The 22256-nt window shown below is 32.8% G+C and overlaps 1 protein-coding gene across 1 annotated transcript; it reads left to right on the plus strand.

The window, feature by feature from the left end:
* The first annotated feature begins 7963 nt into the window (after positions 1 to 7963).
* On the plus strand, positions 7964 to 10800 carry LOC134282759 (death-associated inhibitor of apoptosis 1-like). The gene is made up of 4 exons (XM_062765155.1): positions 7964 to 8242; positions 8553 to 8828; positions 8976 to 9014; positions 10451 to 10800. Exons 1-4 carry the CDS (start codon positions 7978 to 7980, stop codon positions 10696 to 10698), a joined length of 828 nt encoding a protein of 275 aa, XP_062621139.1. The 5' UTR covers positions 7964 to 7977; the 3' UTR covers positions 10699 to 10800.
* Positions 10801 to 22256: the final 11456 nt, after the last annotated feature.

Here is a 22256-nt window from a genome sequence, read left to right on the forward strand (position 1 = left end):
ACTACTCAAGGCCAAGATCATTCTGCAGGAATTGTGCAAACTTCAGCTTGGATGGAATGATAAGATTCCTGATGACACTGCTTTTCAGTGGAATAATTGGTACCAAGATCTCGAGAAATTGAGGGACTTCAAAGTAAAGAGATGTCTGAAACCTTATGGTTTTCATCCACTCATGGTACAGTTACATCATTTTGCTGATGCGAGCGAAATTGGATATGGTACAGTGTTATACTTGTGCATGGAGAACGCTTCTGGTGAACGTCATTGTTCCTTTATTATGGGAAAATCTCGCGTTGCTCCACTTAAGGCAACATCTATTCCACGATTGGAGTTGACAGCAGCCACGGTAGCCGTCAGAACCAATTGGATGTTACTTAGAGAATTGAACATTCCTGTCCATCGTATTACATACTGGACCGACAGCATAGCCGTTCTACGTAATATTCAGAATAGTACGGCGAGATTTCATACTTTTGTTGCAAACAGATTAGCAGTTATCCACGAAGGGTCACAACCAACTGACTGGAGATACATTAACACAAGGTTGAATCCAGCGGATCATGCATCTAGAGGTATCTCTGCAGATGGCTTATTGAAACAGGAGAACTGGATCAAACCTCCCAATTTCCTGTCTGAACCTGAGGATAATTGGCCAACACCAGCTTCACACCTCACTGACACAGAACTGTTTGACAACGACCCAGAGGTGAAAAAGGTTACTGTGAAGACAGTTGTCACAAAATCACAGGAATTACAAGAGAATACAGCAGATATTAACGAGCTCTTTCAACATCATTCGTCTTGGTATATATTGAAACGTAGTGTCGCCTGGATTTTGAAGGTACGAAAAGAACTGTTAAGATGTGTTCGTGTGAAAAATCTCGATTCCCGACAGAAACGGACTTGTGCGTCAGGTCAAGGTGAAAACCGCGACAAACATTTTAACGCGACCTGTCGATAAGCTGTGTATGATCCTAGAAATGGACTAAGAGACTGAGATGTGCTTACTAGAGACTTTGAATGTATAAATATTCTTCTTTATCATGTACATGTATTGAATTTGCTAGGTATCATATTTCATGTGCATATATCATTTTTGATGAGAATTAAGTACAGTGTAACCTGTTTAACTTGCATTGTATTTTTATACAATTTTTGGGTTAATGGATATAATGTATATATCTATTTTTGTAATTGTGTCACATTTGTTCCACAATTAGGGGGCTGGATTGTTACGGCCATTTCGATAACTAGACTTTTTAGGGTCATTAGTGTGATGTGACGTCATCGTTTTTGGGGCACAGTAATTTTTTGTGTAGAGCCCGTGTTATCATGACAGAACGCGGCAGGGCTTGGTGCCGCATTTGTTACCAGTTTGCCATTTGCTAGTTTACTATGATGCTTTTAAGTCTTTGTACTGATATTTATTTCATCGGAGGAAACTTCTTGGTGAGTTTTTCTATGTAAATCATTTAGCTATATACACTGTATTTTTGTCATCTCGGTAAATTTAGCATTTTTATGAATCTTGTCATAAAGTTATTGTTGAAAATACATGTGCACTATGTAGGAGTAATAATTATAATGCAGTTGGTTAGTTAGGTACAATATTGACATACATATTGTAATTTCGCTGGATATGTGCACATTTATTACATACGGGAGATAAATCTTTTTTTCTGCCATGTTTTTCTATCATGATTTGTGTCAAGAAGAGTTATGCCTCTTTGTTTACATTTTGACGACAGTTTTTGTGTATTGAAGTATTTTCTAGAACATGTTATACATCATGATTATTTGTTAGGATGTGTTATCATGTGTAACTTGCTTGAAATATATATCTTGTATTGTAGTATTTTTTTCTTTGTATTTTTTGTAGTAAATCGTCATTAACGTCATATTTTCCAAGTCATATCTACGTCTACATCTATGTCAACGTCATTTCCACGTCATTCACGTCATTTCCATGTCAACTTCAACTTCAAGTCATATTTCCACGTCATTGTCATATTCATATCTCATCATCCTCATAAATAAATCATTGGACGCATTTACAACGTTGCTTCTTTAATTTCCTGTCCGGAGTCAGTACAGTTATTCTCGGCGTTCGTGAATGTACTCAAGAACAACAAGAACGACGGTTTCGAATGCACTCTTAGTGTGCCCCATATTTTCTCGTAAAATCAAAAATGGCGCGGGCGCAGTTCTAACCCGACCGTATCTCTACATATTCGCAAAAATTAATTCATGGAAATTAAATAAGATTCTACATGTCTGTGTAACTTATAAACATGAGTCAAAATTTGAAAGCAGTAGCGCGTTTTGGGGCGCCGAAGTTGAATTAATAAGAAAAAATACGCACAGAAACAAGTCAGGGGCAATTTGTTTTATTTGTAAACGGTAAGAGTATTGCTACTCAAAATATATTTATTGAAAACTGCATTAATATAGTTCAGTTTTATACTGTAAAATGTTTTATTCATACAATGGAGAACTATATAAAAGACTGAAAATCCTCTCGAATCATGTAACTTAAAATCTTGAATGAATGTCGATGATAGCATAACCGGACATTATCCATGCTAGTAAACAAACCAAACAATGAAATATTGAATTGTTGATAAGCAGTACCATAGTCCTACTCTACTTCTTTGCAAATAAAAATTTTCTTTGAAATATTTTTTCAAATAAGCCTTTGGCAGCACTTTAAAAAACGTGCCAAGCGGATAAAACGCGAATTTTCAATATGCTAAACATTCTATATTGTGACGTCATTTTAGGAGATATTACGTCATGAAAATTATAAAGTGACGTCAGAATATGTGTATATTTTTCTGATCTTTCCAATGATATCAAACTCAATAATATGCGTAAAGCGGTTAATTTTTTATGAAACAGTTCTCAGGACTTTTGAAATGCCCATCGTAATTTTGTTTATTGGTTTTTGATTTCGATTAACGGTGTTGCTGTTGTTACTAAAAATAAAAAAATTCTGTGAAATTCTTTTAAAATGCTACTCCTCCTATAGTTTTGGACTCATTTCATTTCAACTTTGCACACAAGTAAATTATACTAAGATACATAATTCTGTTTATCAGTTTTTGATTTCGATATATATTGTTGCCGTTGTTACTAAAAATGGAAATTTTTGTGAAATTGTTTCAAAATGCTACTCCTCCTGCAGTTTTGGTCCGATTCGAATATAAATTGCACATAGGTAGACTACCCTAAGATACATAATTCTAGATATCAGTTTTTGATTTAGATGAACGGCGTTGCTGTAGTTACTAAAATAGAAATTTCCAAGAAAAACATTCAAAATGCTACTCCTCCTACTGTTTGGTCAGATAATAATATAAATTGGCACTCAAGTAGATTACACTAAGATACAGAATTCTGTATATTGGTTTTTGATTTCGATTAACGATGTTGCTGTTGTTACTAAAAATAAAAAGTTCTGTGAAAATCTTTTAAAATGCTACTCCTCCTAGTTTTGGACTCATTTCATTTTAACTTTGCACACAAGTCAATTACATTAAGATACATAATTCTGTTTATCAGTTTTTGATTTCGATGAACATTGTTGCCGTGGTTACTAAAAATAGAATTTTTTGTGAAATTGTTTCAAAATGCTACTCCTCCTACAGTTTTGTTCGGATTCGAAAATAAATTGGCACATAGGTAGACTACACTAAGATACATAATTCTAGATATCAGTGTTAGATTTCGATGAAAGTTGTTGCTGTGGTTACTTAAATAAAAATTTCCAAGAAAAACATTCAATATGCTACTCCTCCTACACTTTTGCTTTGATTTCTAAATAACTTTGCACACTAGTAGATTACACTAAGATACAAAATTCTACTTATCAGTTTATGATTTCGATGAATGGTGTTGCCGTGGTTTCTAAAAATTAAAATTTGTGTGAAATTCTTTTAAATTGCTACTCCACCTACTGTTTTTGGACTCGTTTCAATATAACTTGAAATTTATTAATTTCAGTTCTGTATATTGGTTTTTGATTTCGATGAACGGTGTTGCCGTGGTTGCTAAGAATTAAAAAAAAATATTTGAAATTGTTTCAAAATGTTACTCCTGCTACAGTGTTGGTCTGTTTTTAATATAAATTGGCACACAAGTGGATTACAATAAAATACATAATTCTGTGTATTGGTTTTTGATTTCGATGACCGTGTTGCCGTGGTTACTGAAAATAGAAATTTCTGTGAAATTGTTTCAAAATGCTACTCCTGCTACAGTGTTGGTCTGTTTTCAATATAATTTGGCACACAAGTAGACTACACTAAGATACACAAATCAGTATATATCAGTTTTTGATTTTAATTTTGCGCAGAAGTATACTACACTAAGATACACAATTCTGTCTATCATTTTTTTTATTTCGATGAACATTATTGCCTTGGTTAAGGTAGGATTCTTCTCATATTTCTAATAATTAAAAATTAATGAAATTTTTACAGAATCAAGAAGACAATATCAGTAAGTGATAATATCAGTGAAATTAAATTTGACAGTTTTATATTAGAGGCAAGGTCAGGTCAAGGTCATTATCTTTTTCCTTGAAATTAAGAATAAAAAATAACTGTTGCCAATCATGTGATACTTACTTCTATTTCAAAAATTTAATGATTGTTCTTTTTGCATAAAAACATATTACTATATCGGGTCTATAGCATGACATTACCAAATTTACATAAATAATTTAACTTAACTGGATATTGGCTAATCCGAATTTTCTCTGTTTTTCTTATTTTTTTTAGGATATATTAGTTATTTTCATATACTTCCTATATTTAACTTTTTCTTATTTTCACATATAATAAAGTAGTTTTATAAATGTACGAAATGATACAAAAACAAAAAGGTTTGATCGTTTGCTAAGAGAGAAAAAATATTTTTTCTGGATTTTTGGCTCAAATCTGCACTTTGATAGGAAGCGTTTAAAGTCTAATAAAGTTCTAGTTTGTTTGAAAAATCATATTTATTTGATATATTTTGAAAGTTTAGTCCCTCATTATTAATTTAACTTACATTTGAAAATTTCTCCAAGTCTTCGATTGTGTAAAAATTATAACTAAATTCATCGTTCTATTATAATTTTGAGATGCAGAAAAGAAGATATTTTCATACGCCACCATTCCGCCAAAAATATAGTCCCTGCTAGTTTTCAAACGCAGTTTACCATTTCTATTTAAAGTTGTAAAATTGTTATGAGGAAAGAAAAATATGGCCTTTTACATTCCTTACACCTCAATATATAAGACATAAAAGCAAATAAACTTAGAATGTTTCATCTAGTCAGAAACCAGAGAAGAATCCTACCTTAATTCAGTCTGATTATAATTTAATGTGGCATACAATAAGACTACACTAGAAACATAAAGAGACTTAATCAAGTATCATTATTATATTTATGGCTGTTGTAAAGTTTCAATTCCCAACTGCTACTTTTCTCTTCCTTTGCTATAAGTACAAACATTAGAGTTTCAGCCTTGACAGAGACTTCTGGTTCTTTAATGGAACATCAAAACTAAAGGTATATGTAGACGCGTAGCATAAAAAATGAAATTGACTAGTGTACCTTTAGTATCTGCTTAATTTTCTGTGGATATTCTTCAGATCTGCATTTTCAATTTCATTTCAAATTCGTCACTCATTAGAATAGATTGTCTATATGATAATTCGTTGCACTGCTTTAATCTCCGTGTAACATGTTTTAATGAAGAAAAAATTTGTCCCTACTTTCCTTATCATATTATTTCAAATACCTTCTTCAGTGTAGCCAAATCCCTACATACTGAGAACTTTTCACTTAAGCCTGCATTTTTGAAAGATTTGCTTCCGTGGTCTTTAACACCTTTGCCCTAACGGGCCTCAAACTGTCCGGTATTTTTTAAATACAGAACTCTATTCGGTATATATCTATTGCATAAATTAGAAATTGTTGACGATGAAAAAGTCAATGTCCTATTATACGAGGGGTGATAAAAAATTTCGCGATTTATCTCTAAATCTACAAAACCACAATTCAGATTAGAAAAAAAAAGTTAGGGAGACACATATCCGCACACATGTTCTATAAATAGCATATGCTGAATGAAGTTTATGCTACTTGTTTGTGACGTCACAATGTGAAAATGCTATCACTGTGTAGATCACTTGTGACAAAAAATTGCTGTCTCAGTCTTACTCTTTCAACGAACGACTGTTAAAGTTATGGTATATCTTTGAAATTCTTTTGCAGCAGCGTATAGTAATTTGTACGTCAAAAGACGTTTAATTAAGTCAATCAATGAATGGATTGATCGTTTCAGTGAAGGAAGGTAGATGGTTAACAATAATACTTATGTTGCCCAGTGAAAGCAAGTTTGAAAAGAGATATGTTTTAATTAAGCAATTCGTTATCAAAGACCTCCGATTTACACTTTGAAAAATAATTGAATATATATGAACAATAATATAATAATTAAACACCTAATATATCGTTTACTTCAGATTTTAAACATAATAGATGTAATAAAAAAAGGCACCCATTTTCTATCTATGGATAAACGACTCTCCCGAGACAGAAGATTTGGGTTTGAATAGTCGCTTTGCTTATTTTTTGGAAAGGATATTCTTATCAACCCATTCTGTTGCCGAGATTTGACCACTGACCGTTTGACCAAATGTCTTGTCATAAAAATTAACGTATATTGAAAGAAATATAAAACTCAAAAAACCTTAAGCTTTTGTGACAAAACGCAACGGAGGGGTTCACGTAACCGCCTATATCACGTGATTCACGCATGAGCAGAACGATGGCAGATGTGCATTAAAATCGGACAGGACTATTTTAAAATTTATTCAGTAATGAAAAATAATATTGTTTCTTTTATGAAAGTTATTCAATTAGTTCGTGAACTTTTTTATCATCCCTATTAAAGCTTTATTGTTAGTTTACCAGCAACATCTCTTCAGTCTTCGGTGACAGATAGATGTTACATCATTTTTGGTGATTCGAATCGTATTATTTGTCTTGCCTCTAGCAATGAAGCCTCTTTTATCAATATATGGGTCCTCTAAATTGTTGTATTGTACCGGGTGACCGTCAAGCCTTGAGGCCTTTTGTTATGACAAAGCATTTGCATTTTAGGAATTTTGAATTTTGTCGTGCAGGGAATATTTTCAATATATTGCAGGCAATGAAACATTGCGAAATGCCCCGGAAAATTATTTCAATATTGTGAAACATGTAATAACATTTCCCACTTTTGCTTTTAGAAACGAGCAATAAATGACCAACTGCCCATATATAACATGTTTCCGTACTTATGATTTCCATTTTTGCTTTGCAGAAAAAGCGCAAATTTCAAGCAACCCAGCAGCCAATCTGATAGAAACTTCAGTATGTCAGAGAGTCATCTTAAACAAAACTGTTCTGTACGGATATTGGACGAGTTGTACTGTAAACCATTTTTAAATAATGCAGGCATAGACAAACTGATGAAAGCCTTGGAAATCTGGAAAACAATTTATTGTGTTTTTTATTTTTGCATTGAAAAAATGACAGCATTGTTATCTTATGGATTAGATAAACACAAGAATGTATCGGAAAGTCTCCGAAACCAATGTTGTATTATTATAGAACAATTGTACCCTAAAGTATTCATATTGGATTACTTTGAACAGAAACAGAGCAAAAAATTGGATTTTTGTGATACTGATGCTTCCAATTCCATTACTTTTCGGAATTCATCAATCAGAGAACCAGACTGCTCTGGAATAAAAACTGATTTGAAAACAGGTGAGAATCAAAAGTCAACTGATGAACGTGTTCAAGAAAATATTGAAATAAACCGTGTGGATATTTTCACTGATGAAATAATAGCATATCCAGCAACACAACAGCCTGTTTTGGAGCCCATTATAAGCACGTTCTCTGTACCTGAAAAAGCACCCTCCAAACATGACATCATGGCAGTTGAATTCCTGCGCCTATGTACCATGCATGACTACCCCAACACTAATGGACCAAGCCTATTGAGACTTGCCGAGGCGGGCTTCTTCTATGAGGGAAATGGAAACGAACTGGTCTGTTTCTCTTGTGATTTCCGAAAAGGAAACTGGAATTATAATGATTCTCCCAGAGAAATTCACCAGAGGATGTCTCCAAACTGTAAATTCTTATCGCAAGGTGGTGATGATAATGTCCCTGTGCCTAGAGAAGAGTCTACACAAGGTAATGGCTTAAAGCACTGACCAATGCTCACAGTACTTATGAATGCTGTGCGTCAATCTTTTTATTTATCAGAATTAATATTTTTTTTAATGTATGAATAGTTATTATTAACCAGCAATTTAACACTTATAACAAAAATGTAGGTGCATGCCTATGAAAATGAAGGGTACATGCCCATAATACTAATAAATTAAAATGAAGTTTAAATAGATCTTTGAAATAGGAATATGTTGTCTTTTTTTACCCCAATGGATGAAGAACATTTTAACTGGCATAATTACCAAGCGTTAATATTTTGATTTACTTTCAGACCTTGTTCCCCTTCAGAGTGCCCCTCAGGTAGGAGTTGTGGAACCTGACGGTCCACTGGCAGGCTATAATGCTTCTACATCTAACAACACGGCTCACCTGGCTAGTGCTAATTATATCGACGGACAGGACCAACCAGATACGACGAGACGTACTATGGTGGTAAAACACCCGAAGTACGCTAGTCGCCCCGCCAGACTGGCCTCCTATGCTAATTTTCCTCGCCACATGAAGCAACATCCAGCTAATATGACAGACGCTGGGTTTTACTACGCAGGTGAGTAATAGTGGATTCAAACAATTATATTCAGATATTCTTTGTCCTAAAGCCGTAAAAGATTAAAGAAGTTGAAGCAGCTTAATAAGAAAACACGAAGGAATTTAAACAAAATTGAATTTCACTTATCATTCACAATTTTTTCAGGTTTCGAGGATTGTTGCAGATGCTATCATTGTGGAATAGGTATGGAGTCGAAATAAGTCTGTTCAACAGAGATGGAAACATGTATTTGTGGAAAAAGTTAAATTGAACCTAAAATGATTTTTTAATTGTATAATACCTTTGCATTTAAACATTTCTTTGTACAGTTTCACTCATATATTTTTGTTCCATAGCTGTTTGCATTTCAATGAAAAGGTTTGCAGATATTAGATATAGTTATGTAGAAAGTCTGTGAACGCGGTTGATCCCTTGCACACCTATACATTTAATACTCTGACTGTTATGCCTATTCTATAAGTATTTAAATGCATTCACAGAAACCAAAACAATTTTTTTAATGGAATACAGAAGTCATACCGTGACATTTCCTTACTTTCATGGTATTTCTCTATATCAACGGTAATGAGTCCTGTTTACAATATATATACTATTAAAGAGTAGCTTGGTTTAAAATATCGTAATAAATTTATCTGGTAACATAAATAAGTATTTATACAATATACATATTTAAAAAAAGAAAAAGTTGCCTTAGAAATTTAATTTGAAAAAAAAATTTGGTATTTTTAAAATTTTGATTGACCAAAAAAAAAATGCTTATATTATGGGCACCAGTCACCTTTTGCAACAAAGGAAATATAGAAAATTTCGGCTTACTAGCTAGTATTCATAATACTGTCACTGTCAAAGCAAAGACGTGTTAATAAAAGAATATGTCATTTAAGGTTTCTTCAAAGGTCAACATGTCCAAAAGTTTATTTTTACAATATAGCACCAAAACTATGTGAGGTATAAAGTTGGAACTTTTACAGTTTATAAATTTTTCATTGATTAACGATAGAAAGTATCACTTGATAAAAAATACTTGGAAAAAAATTTTAATTGAGAAAAAATCTTTTTAAAAATGCATATATTTTCAGAAAGTGCACCTAATTAATTCTGTGCTTTTAGTGAAAACCATCATTGCAGAAAGAAAATATGTTTATCAATGAAGGGCAAGTTGGACTTGAAAAGCCTCTGGAAAGTTGTTTTCCCTGTTTATTTTGTCCAAATGTTAAGACTTGAAAGCGAAAGCACATTGCACATGGCGGGTTCTACAGGGGTCTTGTCTTTATACATGTCATGCTTTCAATAACAACCTCTCAGAGACCATTCACATCCAACTTGCCCTTCAGTGATAAACATATGATATTTCTGCAATGAAGGTTTTTCACAAAAAGGACAGAATTAAGCTGGTGCACTTTTCTTTAAATATGTCCATTTTCTGATACAATTTTTCTTAAAAAATAACTTTTTTAAAATATTTGTTATCAAGTGATACTTGCTATCTATTAGTCAATGATATATTTAAAAACTTTAAACGTTTTGACTTCATTCTACATATAGTTTAGGAGCTGTTGTAAAAATAATTTTTAGACATGTTGACCTTTGACGAAACCTAAAAAAATTAATATCATTAGGTCTTAGAAACTGGGACCCTGAATTCAACCCATGGATTGAGCATGCACTATGGTCTATGGAATGCCCTTACATTCTAAAAATAAAAGGGCAGGCCTTTATTGACCTTGTGCAGGAAGCTGTCCGAGCCGCAGAAATGGCCCAGAATGATGAAGATAGTGAGGCAGACGGGGCTGGTGTAAGTGTAGATTTTTGTTACTTACACTGTTGCATCAATCTGCAGAGTTGTAGCTCATTTGGCCCTGAATGATTAATGATGGAGAGCCAATCATTTTTCAAGGACCAAGTGAACTATAGATAAGAGATAGAGTCTAAATACAGCACCATTGAATTTTTTGGCATATGTAAAATCTTCAGACACTTTTATATATTAAGATAATTTTTCCAGGGTCTTTTTTACTATGTTTTTATTTTATAAAACTGTATAATAATATTTAATTTTTATATATATATATATATATATATATATATATATATATATATATATATATATATATATATATATATATATATATATATATATATATATATATATATATATATATATATATATATATATATATATATATATATATATATATATATATATTAGGGATGGCAATCGAATACAGAATTGCTAATCGGTTAATCGAAAGACGTTCCGACCGATTAACCGGTTAACCGCATCAAAATATGCATTTTCTTGATGTACATCACTCTTTTTCCCTAAGTAGATCAGTCTATTTAATATATATACAAGAAGACTTATAAAGTCAAGATGTTATTTGTCTTGATTCTTGCTTTAAAAAAACACAAGGTTATATATTTCATTTTAGTTTTAATATAGATTGTGAACAAATTCAGAAAACCACGAATCATTGAAACTTTTCCAATGCAGATTTCACATACGTTTATTCTGCGTTTTCACCATAATTAAAACTAAGTCTGAAATATATCACTTCATTTACAAAGTTTGTTTAGTGATATATTCAACAGACGACAGAATAACTGCAAAAAATCCAAACATACAAATTAGAAGTTCTTAACGGTGATTTAATTATCATTAAAGAAAAACGGGAAGTCAGGGGGTATCGCCTTCGTGTTTAAACAGTAATTAACACTTCAAACACAAAATGACCAATTACACTTCAATCTAGATCCGGAGAACCATAATTACACGCAACTAAGCTTGGATATACCGGTATGAAAACATTGAATTATCAACGTTTATGCAAAGATTTATTTTTTTTCAAAAATGAATTGTCTAAGAACATGAAGAAAATTGGATTGAAATTTATATAAATCATATTTTTTCCGACTAACCGATTACAAATTTTCTAACCGATTGACATCGTTCCGACCGAGTAATCGGTTAACCGGTTACAAATTGCCATTCCTAATATATATATATATATATATATATATATATATATATATATATATATATATATATATATATATATATATATATATATATATATATATATATATATATATATATATATATATATATATTATAATAGGTGAGGCATATATTAAGTTATTTTAATGAAAATTTCCCTTGACACAATTATTTTTCCTCAACAGGCTGCAATTGACAGCGATTCTCGTACACGTAAGCAAGAACAATTAGGGGCAAGTAACTCCTCTCCATCAGGTGGACCTGCAGCCAATGAGATTGAGAACAATGTGGCCAAAACTTCCGAGGCTACCATGAGTAAAGGAACGTCTGATGATAGTGGATTTGGATCAGGTATGAATCCCACACTTCTGCAGCTTTGTCTTATTAAACCAGAACCAAGTCATCCTTTAAGTTTAAATGCAACAAAACAATGGCATTGGAAATAAAATTATGATAGCCAGAAAATATTCCTGAAAATAATAATCTCTGCTTAACATTTTAATCATTTAAAGAACAGTTGCAAAGCTTGAAGAATATGGTATAATATTAAGTACTATTTCTTATGCTGTGATTCAAACTTTGTAGCGAAACAACATGGCAGTTATTGAAGTGAAGCATGCTGTCGTGTCACACTTATTTAGGGAATTATGTAACTCGCTGGCTTGCGAGAGACCCTATGATAAGATGATTCTGCTTTTCAGCTACTAGGTCCAATGTAGATTTGGGTGCGCTGTAATATGGAAAAGCAAAGCGTGGACGGAATTGAAAACGATACTTTATTAACGTCTCAAAATAGAATGGCCGAGGAGCGGACACAATTCCATTCGGAGACCCACGCTTGCCGTAAATTATTTTTAACCAATCAGATTAGTTCTTCTTTGTTATTAGTATTAATAATAGCCAAATCTACGCTTAGTAATTGACTGTCACTTAACCAGTTAATCCCTAACAAAGGGTTAATGGATTCTACTTTAGGTGATAGCCTTTTTGACACTAGAAAAAAAAGATACGAGAAACCATAAAGAATTCAAAAAACACATCACCTATCTAAAAATTACTGGTGTTCTCTTTTTCCGTCAAAGTTACATAATTATATGTATAAAGGCTTCAACAATTTACTAATCCCTTATGCCAGACATTCTGAGAAACACAATTTATTTATTTTAGTCAATTAGTCATATTGCAGAGTTTATTTGATAAAATGAATTGTGTCATAAAAGGACAATGCCATGTGATCAACATTCATTGGCTGAGCATGCTCCCAAACTGTACCGGCATGATTACATGTACAGTAGATGTATAAGACTGTGTACAGTAAATGAATATGATTTCATCATGATGTTCAGAAACGTCATTGGTCGAGCACTTCCCACACAATCACTTCCAACATCATGCTATTCCACACAGCACATGTCATGATACATTTGTACTTCAAAAGTCATTTATATTCAGAATAGATAGATACACGAGGTAGAGAAATTTGTCGTTAAATGTAATTCTAGGTTCCCACTTTTGTCTAAATTTTAGCATGATTTGATCAAACTGATGTAAGAAGTCATGTCATTGATGTTAAATATTATGATACATATGTAAGAAACGGGCAGTTATTAAAGTAAGATATATAAGTAAGCATCAGCTATGGACTCTACAGGGTAATAAAGTAAATGTTTAGTATAGTGGAACAAAATCAATTAATGACTTATAAGTGATTATCACTTTTTGTCAATTTAAATATTAGAAATACTAAAAACATGCTAGTAAAATTATAAACATATACATATGGCATTTTAACTGTCAAGGAGATTTAATATGAGTATTTCGATGGGCGGCTGAAAGGGTGAAAAAAGACGTTTCTGCAAAACTAACAACTTATTTTAAAAACATACTGAAATACGACACAGACAACCTTAATACAAATTCAACAGATTTGCTTGCAAACCCAACGATCACTGATAAAAACCCAACGAGCACTGATGAAAAAATCAACATTTATTAACTGAATTGACGCTAGAAGGCGTGCAAAAACAGACATTATTATATAGCTAATAAATAGTCTCTTATAAAATACTATCAAAAATCTAGAGAATTCTAGCGTCCAATATCAGAACGTTTTATTGAACGCTTGTATTACGTATTACGAGTTTGTATTACGTATACGAGTATGCTCAAAACATTTAGAATACGAGCGTTCAATATTGAACTCCCCGTTGTAAACAAAAAAAGTCGTCTGGTCGACTTGTCAGAGTTAAAATAAAGAATGAAAGTGGCATCTATGAAAGATGGGTTTATTATTTTTTTTACATAAAAATGAAATTATTTGTTAAAAATTTAGTACGTATTAGACCCATAAAAACCTAAATAAGCAAATCATAACGCTCGGTAAAGTCATCGGAATGATGCGATATTGACCACTTACAGGCCATAAGTTAAAGCTGACAGAAATTCTTAAAAACCCAACATTTTCATCTATGTACGACTTGTTTCATTCCGACTACAGCCTCATTCCGCCATATTTCTTTCAGATACCTAGTCTCATTGTAACGATATTTACCCCAATGCACTAGTTACACTTAAATATTTTTTTTGGCTTGGTTATCGATTTGTGCACATCTCCGATGGTAAAGCATTTGAAAACACACGAGTTGATCAAGACATTTCAAAACCACAACAAACATAATAATCATATTTCTAAATTTTAGTTGATTTGTGTACTGCCTATTGCCCTCGTCCAATAAGAAAAAAATGCAAGTTTATTGCTGATGTTGGTGATGATAGTGATTTTGACATTGACAATGATGTTGTTTAGATCTGAAACATTACAATGAATCAAAAAAGAACAGAGAATACAATAGTTGACATTTCATCCAAAAGGTAAATAAATGTAACATGACAGATGACTAGTACAAATGACTAGAACAATCACTCATTGTTGACCTTTGTATAGGTTTAAATTTGTATATTATGAAATTGACATGTATCTACGAGGGGTTATCAAAAAGTTCGTGGACTGAGGCTATAAAATTAATACTATGGTGTATGAGCATACAAAATTTATAAGAAACATAAAGCAACAAAAAATAAAGAAATCTTGAAAATTTTAGCTTGATACGTTCATTATTCCCCAAATTATTATAAAATAAAGACGACATTATATGATCACCCGGCGCCGTCGCCATTTAGTTTCATGACGTCCGACAACGTCATTATTTTTCAATGTGCACTTATTCTACCTCGTATACTTATTTTGATGAGATTCTCTAGAGCTGAGTAATGACTTCAACCCGTCTTGTTTTTATGACCTAACAATGTCATGAACAGCAGCCCTCAGTGCAACCATGTATATTATCGCAAATTTACACTGGGATACATCCTCGCTTGACTGTGCCAGCATATTTTGTTTTTTTTGAGTTCAATATAGTATAAAACACATGATCAATGTCATTATTTGACGTGATAGATTTTTCAAACTTTGACTACAAATCGACATTACCTTTGCATCCCTTTTCTCTCTGAATCTATTTTGGCAATAAAAAACAAGTAATCTGGATGCAATTTTATTCTCCGTAGCCAGTTTAAAAATTTCCTAGGTGTATACCAGTTTTTCAAGAGGCAAAACTTTATAGAATATTGGAAAATGAAACCCCTCACCCCTTTTGACGTCATTTTCAAGGCATTATTTGTTTGGATACTCCATATAAAATTTACAATAAAATTTCATAGAACTTCCAGAATGAGGTAAAAATTTCATATTTTATGGAACAAAAGTGTCCCAACACATACCTGAATTAACCGAATTTTTGGATGTCAAATGTCCATATCAAAATAGTTTATCTTAGTTACACTTAGATCGAAAAAAAAACGCCGTTTTCGAGGTTGCGCCGCCTGGACATACCAATGCTTACAAAAATTTTACTAATTTATTTAAAAATTAAATTTATGATTTGCGATTTATTCCATAGATGGAAAAGATGATGATAAATAAATATTTAAAAATTCATTGATGTACCTAAAGCGGTTTTAATTTTATGACGCTAGTCCACGAACTTTTTGATAGCCCCTCGTATATCAATCTATGCTTTACAACATGCCAGTAAATTTATGTATAATCTATGTGTGTAACACAATCAATGTTTTTCAACATGCCCTCAAATTTTCCCGCACTCTTTCAATGCTATAAATGCTTACATTTTACATAAAATAAAAATACTAGACTAGGAGAAAATTACTAAAATCTTCGAGACATATGTGTGTCACGACAGTCGTCGTGCTCTGTTCAGTCAGATATAACAAGATTTTTTTTCTAATTACAATTTTTTATCTATAGATAAAATCAATACAAACATTATTTACAATATATTTTTACCTTTTTTTTTTTTTTTTACAATTAATAGAACTTAAAGTCTCTTTTGATCCTCAATAGTATCCTAGTGTTGGCTCAAAACCACGTCGACGCAGACACGCCCCGTTTCACGACGGACTCCCGCCAACTGGCTCCCAGTGGGTATCTCGATCTGGTTAAGGTCGTCGCCAACACACACATGGCAAGATAATAATTGGATTACATCAGGAACCTATAAATTAAATAAAAATTTTTAGTCACAGGTTACGTATACAAAAAGAAAAACTCAAGTCACCATTGACTACAATTGCACTAATGGCACACCATACAAACAGTCCCGGTAATTCTAACCAAACACTGTCAAATTTATAGCAACGTTAAGAATATTCACAATTTCTTAACAAAAGTGGTTTTAACAAATAAACCAACAACACCGACTTTATAAGCGGGAAAACAACGTGCGTACATTACTTAGTACATTGCACAAAAATAGAACAATATACACATGAGTAACTCTGCCCAGCAAAACCTGTATACGTAAATAGTAACAAAAACATAACTTAACTCACATTCTTGAATAGTTTTACGTTTTAAATGTATTACTCAAAAACTTACATATAAAATTAAGAACAAACTTACCCCTTATGGAGAAATGGTTACCGTTGAAAAAATGTACAATGTATTTATCTACTCATCTTGGACTGTACGTCAAGCATGTAAAATCTATGAAAACGTGGAAACTGGCTACGTGGTCAGCTATGCAGCGATTTAAATACCTCCTTATACAAAAGGTCGTAACTAACCAATGCCTACAAAACTTAACTTGATGTTCAATACGGTAACAATATAAATAAAAACCATAAACGTAATGTAAATACAATTCAAATTGAAAATTGATTGTGACAAAGTGACTGTAATCCAATACAAAAATGCCACACATTGAGACATTCCGCAATTTGCACAAGTTAACTAAACATAGATTCCGACCACACTACATCATAAACCAAGATATTTAACAAAATAATGACCAAATGCTTACAAAATCATAAACCGTACAGATTTGATAATGAATATTAAGCATTGCAAACAATATAACTTACTCCACTGTGCGCCCAAGTTGCAGAGAACAGGGTAAACAGGTATGGTAAAAAGCTGCGAGCCATGTAGCATTTCTTCTTTAAAATTAATGAGAAGATTTGAGAGCCATAAAAGCTATTTTTACTTTTCTTTCTGCAAACAATTACCTATGTAAAACAAAATACTATTGGTTGCTTTGTAAAAATTCAGATATTCACGTGATAACCCTACCTACCTAAAGTACCAATAAGCCCTATGTTGAACAAACTTGCATGGCTGATACGTATTAAAACTCTGAATCTGACCTAAATTTTCCCGATGAGTGAACAGGCCACGTTTTTGGAACATATATAATTTCCGAGTAAATTTAACCCTATGTTGATCAAACCTGCATGGGTGATACATCCAAGGATGCAAACTCCCTGGCTTGCTTCAAATGCTGGATCCGACCTACAGTTTCCGTATGAGTAAACAAGTTAAATATTTTGGTGCAGGCCTCATTTCCAAGTAACCATAAGCCCTATGTTGACCAAACTTGCATGGCTGATACATCTGAGGATGCTAGATCCGACCTACATTCTTCGGATAAGTGAACAAGTTTAAGTTTAGGGAGCAGGTGCATTCTAACATAACTAAAACGATTATGTTGATCAAACTTGCATGGGCGATACCTCTCAGGATGCACACACTATCAGGCGTGTATGTGTGTGTGTCATGGTGTAAGAGAGGGCATATGTGTTTGAGAGTGTGTGCGAGGGTGAGGGTGTGTGTGTGTGAGGGAGAGAGGGTGTGAGGGTGAGTGAGGAAAGATTAGGGGTGGGTGGGTGTGTTTGTGTATATATAATCATATTAAAAAAAAAATTCTCTCCATGTGCCATCATTCTCAGTCGACATGTTAGAGTTACCTGATAATACTACATAATATCTTTATTCATGGAAAATACATATATGAGATTAACTTATCTAATATTTATGACAAATTTATTTTTGAATTTGTTCTTAATAAAAACAGGCAATATATAAATAAAGTTAGGTCAAACATTAATAGATACCCTTAATTAAGCTTCAGATAGACTTTTGTCAGTAAATTATTAGTAAATCTAACCAAAAATATTTTTTTCATATTGAATTCATGCAGTTTTGCATTAGTAAATCAACACTTCTCGCTTCAATCTTCTTATTTTAACTCCAAGTCCATTTTACTTTTACTTTGGAAAATATGGAATTGTTATAAAAAAAATTGCCTATTGAAAATAAGAGTTTAATTTTTCCGGTTTATGTACAGCATTGAGTTTCAGAGTTGAAGCAGTCCAAGCAATTTCAATTTATAAAAAGCAAATTGAACAACATGTACATTTTCGTAGAGAGAAATCTTCACAGGTCCCTTGATGTATGATGGTTTTCTCAATAGTATCACTTCCTGTAGTTGTAGAGAGAGCAATACCTGTGTGCCTTTAATCCTTTTATTCACAAAAATTACCTATTTATGAATGTTAAATTTGTTTTAAAATGTCAGTTCCTTTTAAGTTGACGTTCAAAATCAAGGGAGTGTTTCTTTGTGTTATAAAACTATTTCATGTTTACTTAGGTTGGGGTGCATTCACTAAAGAAAATATATGGAAATATCTAAAGATCCATGAGAAAAACGGGAAATCAGCTTCATCAGCTTCTAATGGTAAGTATTGTGTTTTTATATTACCTGAGTCACTCAGACGACCTATTGGTATCCGTTTTAGCCCGTCGTCGTCGGCACTGCGTCATTTGTTAATATATGAACATTTTTAGCTTTTTCTCTGAAACAGCTCAACTAATTTCAGCCAATTTTAGCAAATAGCATCTATTGGAGAAGGGGAACAACATTCTTGAATTTCACAGTCCCTGACCCCTGAGGCTTTAGGGGTGGGACAGAATCACTAATATTAGTAAAAGATTAAAAATCTTCTTCTTTGCTACTTAACGTTGGTATGAATGTGCATGTAATGGGCATTGAGACCAAAATTTCGAAATTCATGGCCCAAGATCTAGGGCGGGGCTAAATAAATAATACAGTGAAAATGTTTTCCCCCTTGAAAATCATCTTCTCTGCTCCTTGGTATTCAGTGATCAAACTAAGTACATAGGTACAATGAGCAAGAACGCCTCTTCCTAAATTTTGAATTTTATGACTTCAGAATCTGGAATTCTGGTGTTAGGGCGGGGCTCTATGGAATATATAGTGAAATGTATCAACTTTTTGAAAATCTTCTCTGTTTCTGGGTGTTAAATAAACATAGTATATAGTTATAATGAGCAGGAATGCCTCTTCCAAAATTGGGAATTTTATAGCCCAAGGTTCAGTTTTTCTGCTGGCGGGGCTCTATTGATTTTATAGTGAAAATGCAGAAATTCTTATAATTCTTTTTCTCTCTTCCTCGGCATTAAACAACTCAGTACGTACATAGTTAAAATGAACAAGAATGGCTCCTTCAGAGTTTTGAATTTTATGCTCCTAAGGTCAGGGATTCTGGTGTAAGGGTGAGGTTCTACATTATATCTTTAAAGATCTTTTTCTCTGCTCCTGGATATAAAACAGATGAACTACCTACATGTACATGCATATAGCCATGATGAAAAAGGGCCCTTCTTCCAGAATTGTGAATTTCAAGGCCCCCGGGACCGGGGTTCCATAGAGAGGGGCTCTAATTATAAACTGAAAATGAATTGTTTGAAATATGCTCCTCAGTCCATGTATTAATCAAATAAGTATATAATGAAAATACATTATATCTTTGAAAATCTTTTTCTCTGCTCCTGGGTATAAAGCAGATATGAACTAACTATAATTATGTACATGTATATAACCTTGATGAACAAGGGCACTTCTTCTAGAATTGTGAAATTCAAGGCCCCCGGGACCGGGAGGGGGGGTACCATAGAGGGGGGCTATAATTATATACTGAAAAGGAATTGTTTGAAACTGCTCCTCAGTAAATGTATATATCAAATAGATCATAAAATAGAAATACATTATATGTTTGAAAATCTTTTCCTCTGATCCTTGGTATAAAATAGATATGAACTACCTACATGTACATGTATATAACCATAATAAACAAGGGCCCCTCTTCCAGATTTGTTAATTTCAAGGCCCCCGGGACCGGGGTACCATAGAAAAGGGCTCTAATTATATACTGAAAATGAATTGTTTGAAATATGCTCCTCAGTACATGTATCAATCAAATATATTATGTAATGAAAATGCATTATTTCTTTGAAAATCATCTTCTCTGCACCAGGGCATTTAATAAACTAACCAAGTACATAGTTATGCTGAATAACACTGTCTCTTCCAAAATTATGAATTTCATTACTCCAGGGTTGGGGATAAGTGTGTTTATGACGGAGCTATATTGATTTCATCACCTGCATACGGAGTAAATATATCTCAGTTGATTCGATACGCAAGAGCGTGCTCTATTTATGAACAATTTCTTAAACGAGGTAAATTATTGACAAGTAAGTTGATGAAACAAGAATATCAACAGTCTCGTTTAAAGTCATCATTTCGTAAGTTCTATGGTCCATACAATGACCTTGTACAAATACAGTTTATCATTGAGTCAAATGCTGACTGACGTTTTTCATACCAATTGTTAGTCCATTATTTATACACTGAATTGACGAAGGATTTTTTCCGTTATTTCCTGGTCATACACACGGCGGGTGTGACCGGTCGGCAGGGGATGCTCACTCCTCCATGGCACCTAATCCCACCTCTGATGTTTTGGAGGTCCGTGTTTGCTCTGCTCTTATTTTGTATATTGTTTAATAGACGTTGAGATTGAATACTGTTCGTTATCTCCATATCCTTCTTTCATACATGAAGTTAAAATGCATAAATTCTTTGAAAATCTTCTTCCCTGTTCCTGGGTATTAAATACATTCAACAATAAGATATAAGTTATAATGAGCAAAAATGTATTTTTGAAAATGAATAATTTCATGGGTTTAGGGTTCTGGTGTTAGCGATGCTTTACTGATAACATAGTAAATATGATTAGTTCTTTGAAAATCTTTTTCTCTGTTCCTTTGTATTAAACAAACTAATTACATAGTTATAATGAGGGAGAATGCCTCTTCCAAAATTGTGATTTTTATTGCCCCTGGGTCAGTAGTTCTGGAAATGGGTGGAGGGGGCCCATGTGTTTATACGAGAATAGTGGAAATACATCATTTGCAATTTATTATGAAAATATCTTATAATGCTTGCACATCATTTTTGCCAACATTTATTTCATCAAGAGAAATAGCTTACTTTTCGAAGTGAACATTCTAAACAAGCATGCATTATACAGCATTTTATCGATAGATGTATTTTACGTATTCTAAAATGAGTTCAAAAGATTTCGGCACACTGATGAAATAGTTTCACATAATACTCAATAACATTATCCTTTTAACTCCCAGAGACGCATTTGGACGCACTTTCACCATCACAGACATTAAACTGTTGGTGTTTTGTAAAGAATTGGGATACAACACAACAATTGATATTTTCATAAACTAGAGAAGAAACTGAACATTTTTGCTACACAAAGTTTTTCTCTGTGATGTTAAGAAATTATCAAAAACTTGAAGTGAATATTGCATAACCTACCAGGGAGTTGATAAAATTACGCATATGACTGATTTTTAGCTATCTTCTTTAAGCTTTATCTTTATTACAACTCAAAATGAAATAAAAATAAATTCCATAACCCAAAAGCTGGGAACTTTTTCAACCTTTTTATGATGGTCTTTGTAAGGTACTTGCTTTCGCTATAGAGAAATTTGTTGTTGAATATTGAATATATTATGAGTAAAACACACAAAATGCACTATGACGTCATTTTGACGTTTTACATGTACAATGAAATTGTATATGAACGCAATGTAAATCAAACCGATTCTTTTGATACTTAGAACAGATTTTTTTTTAAATGACTTATTTGTAAAGAAGAGTCAATGTTCGACATGACCTGAGCCATAAACA

This window comes from Saccostrea cucullata, unplaced genomic scaffold (genome assembly GCF_032062105.1).
Source record: "Saccostrea cucullata isolate Sc308-1 unplaced genomic scaffold, CSIRO_AGI_Scuc_v1 ctg1125, whole genome shotgun sequence".
NCBI lineage: Eukaryota > Metazoa > Mollusca > Bivalvia > Ostreida > Ostreidae > Saccostrea > Saccostrea cuccullata.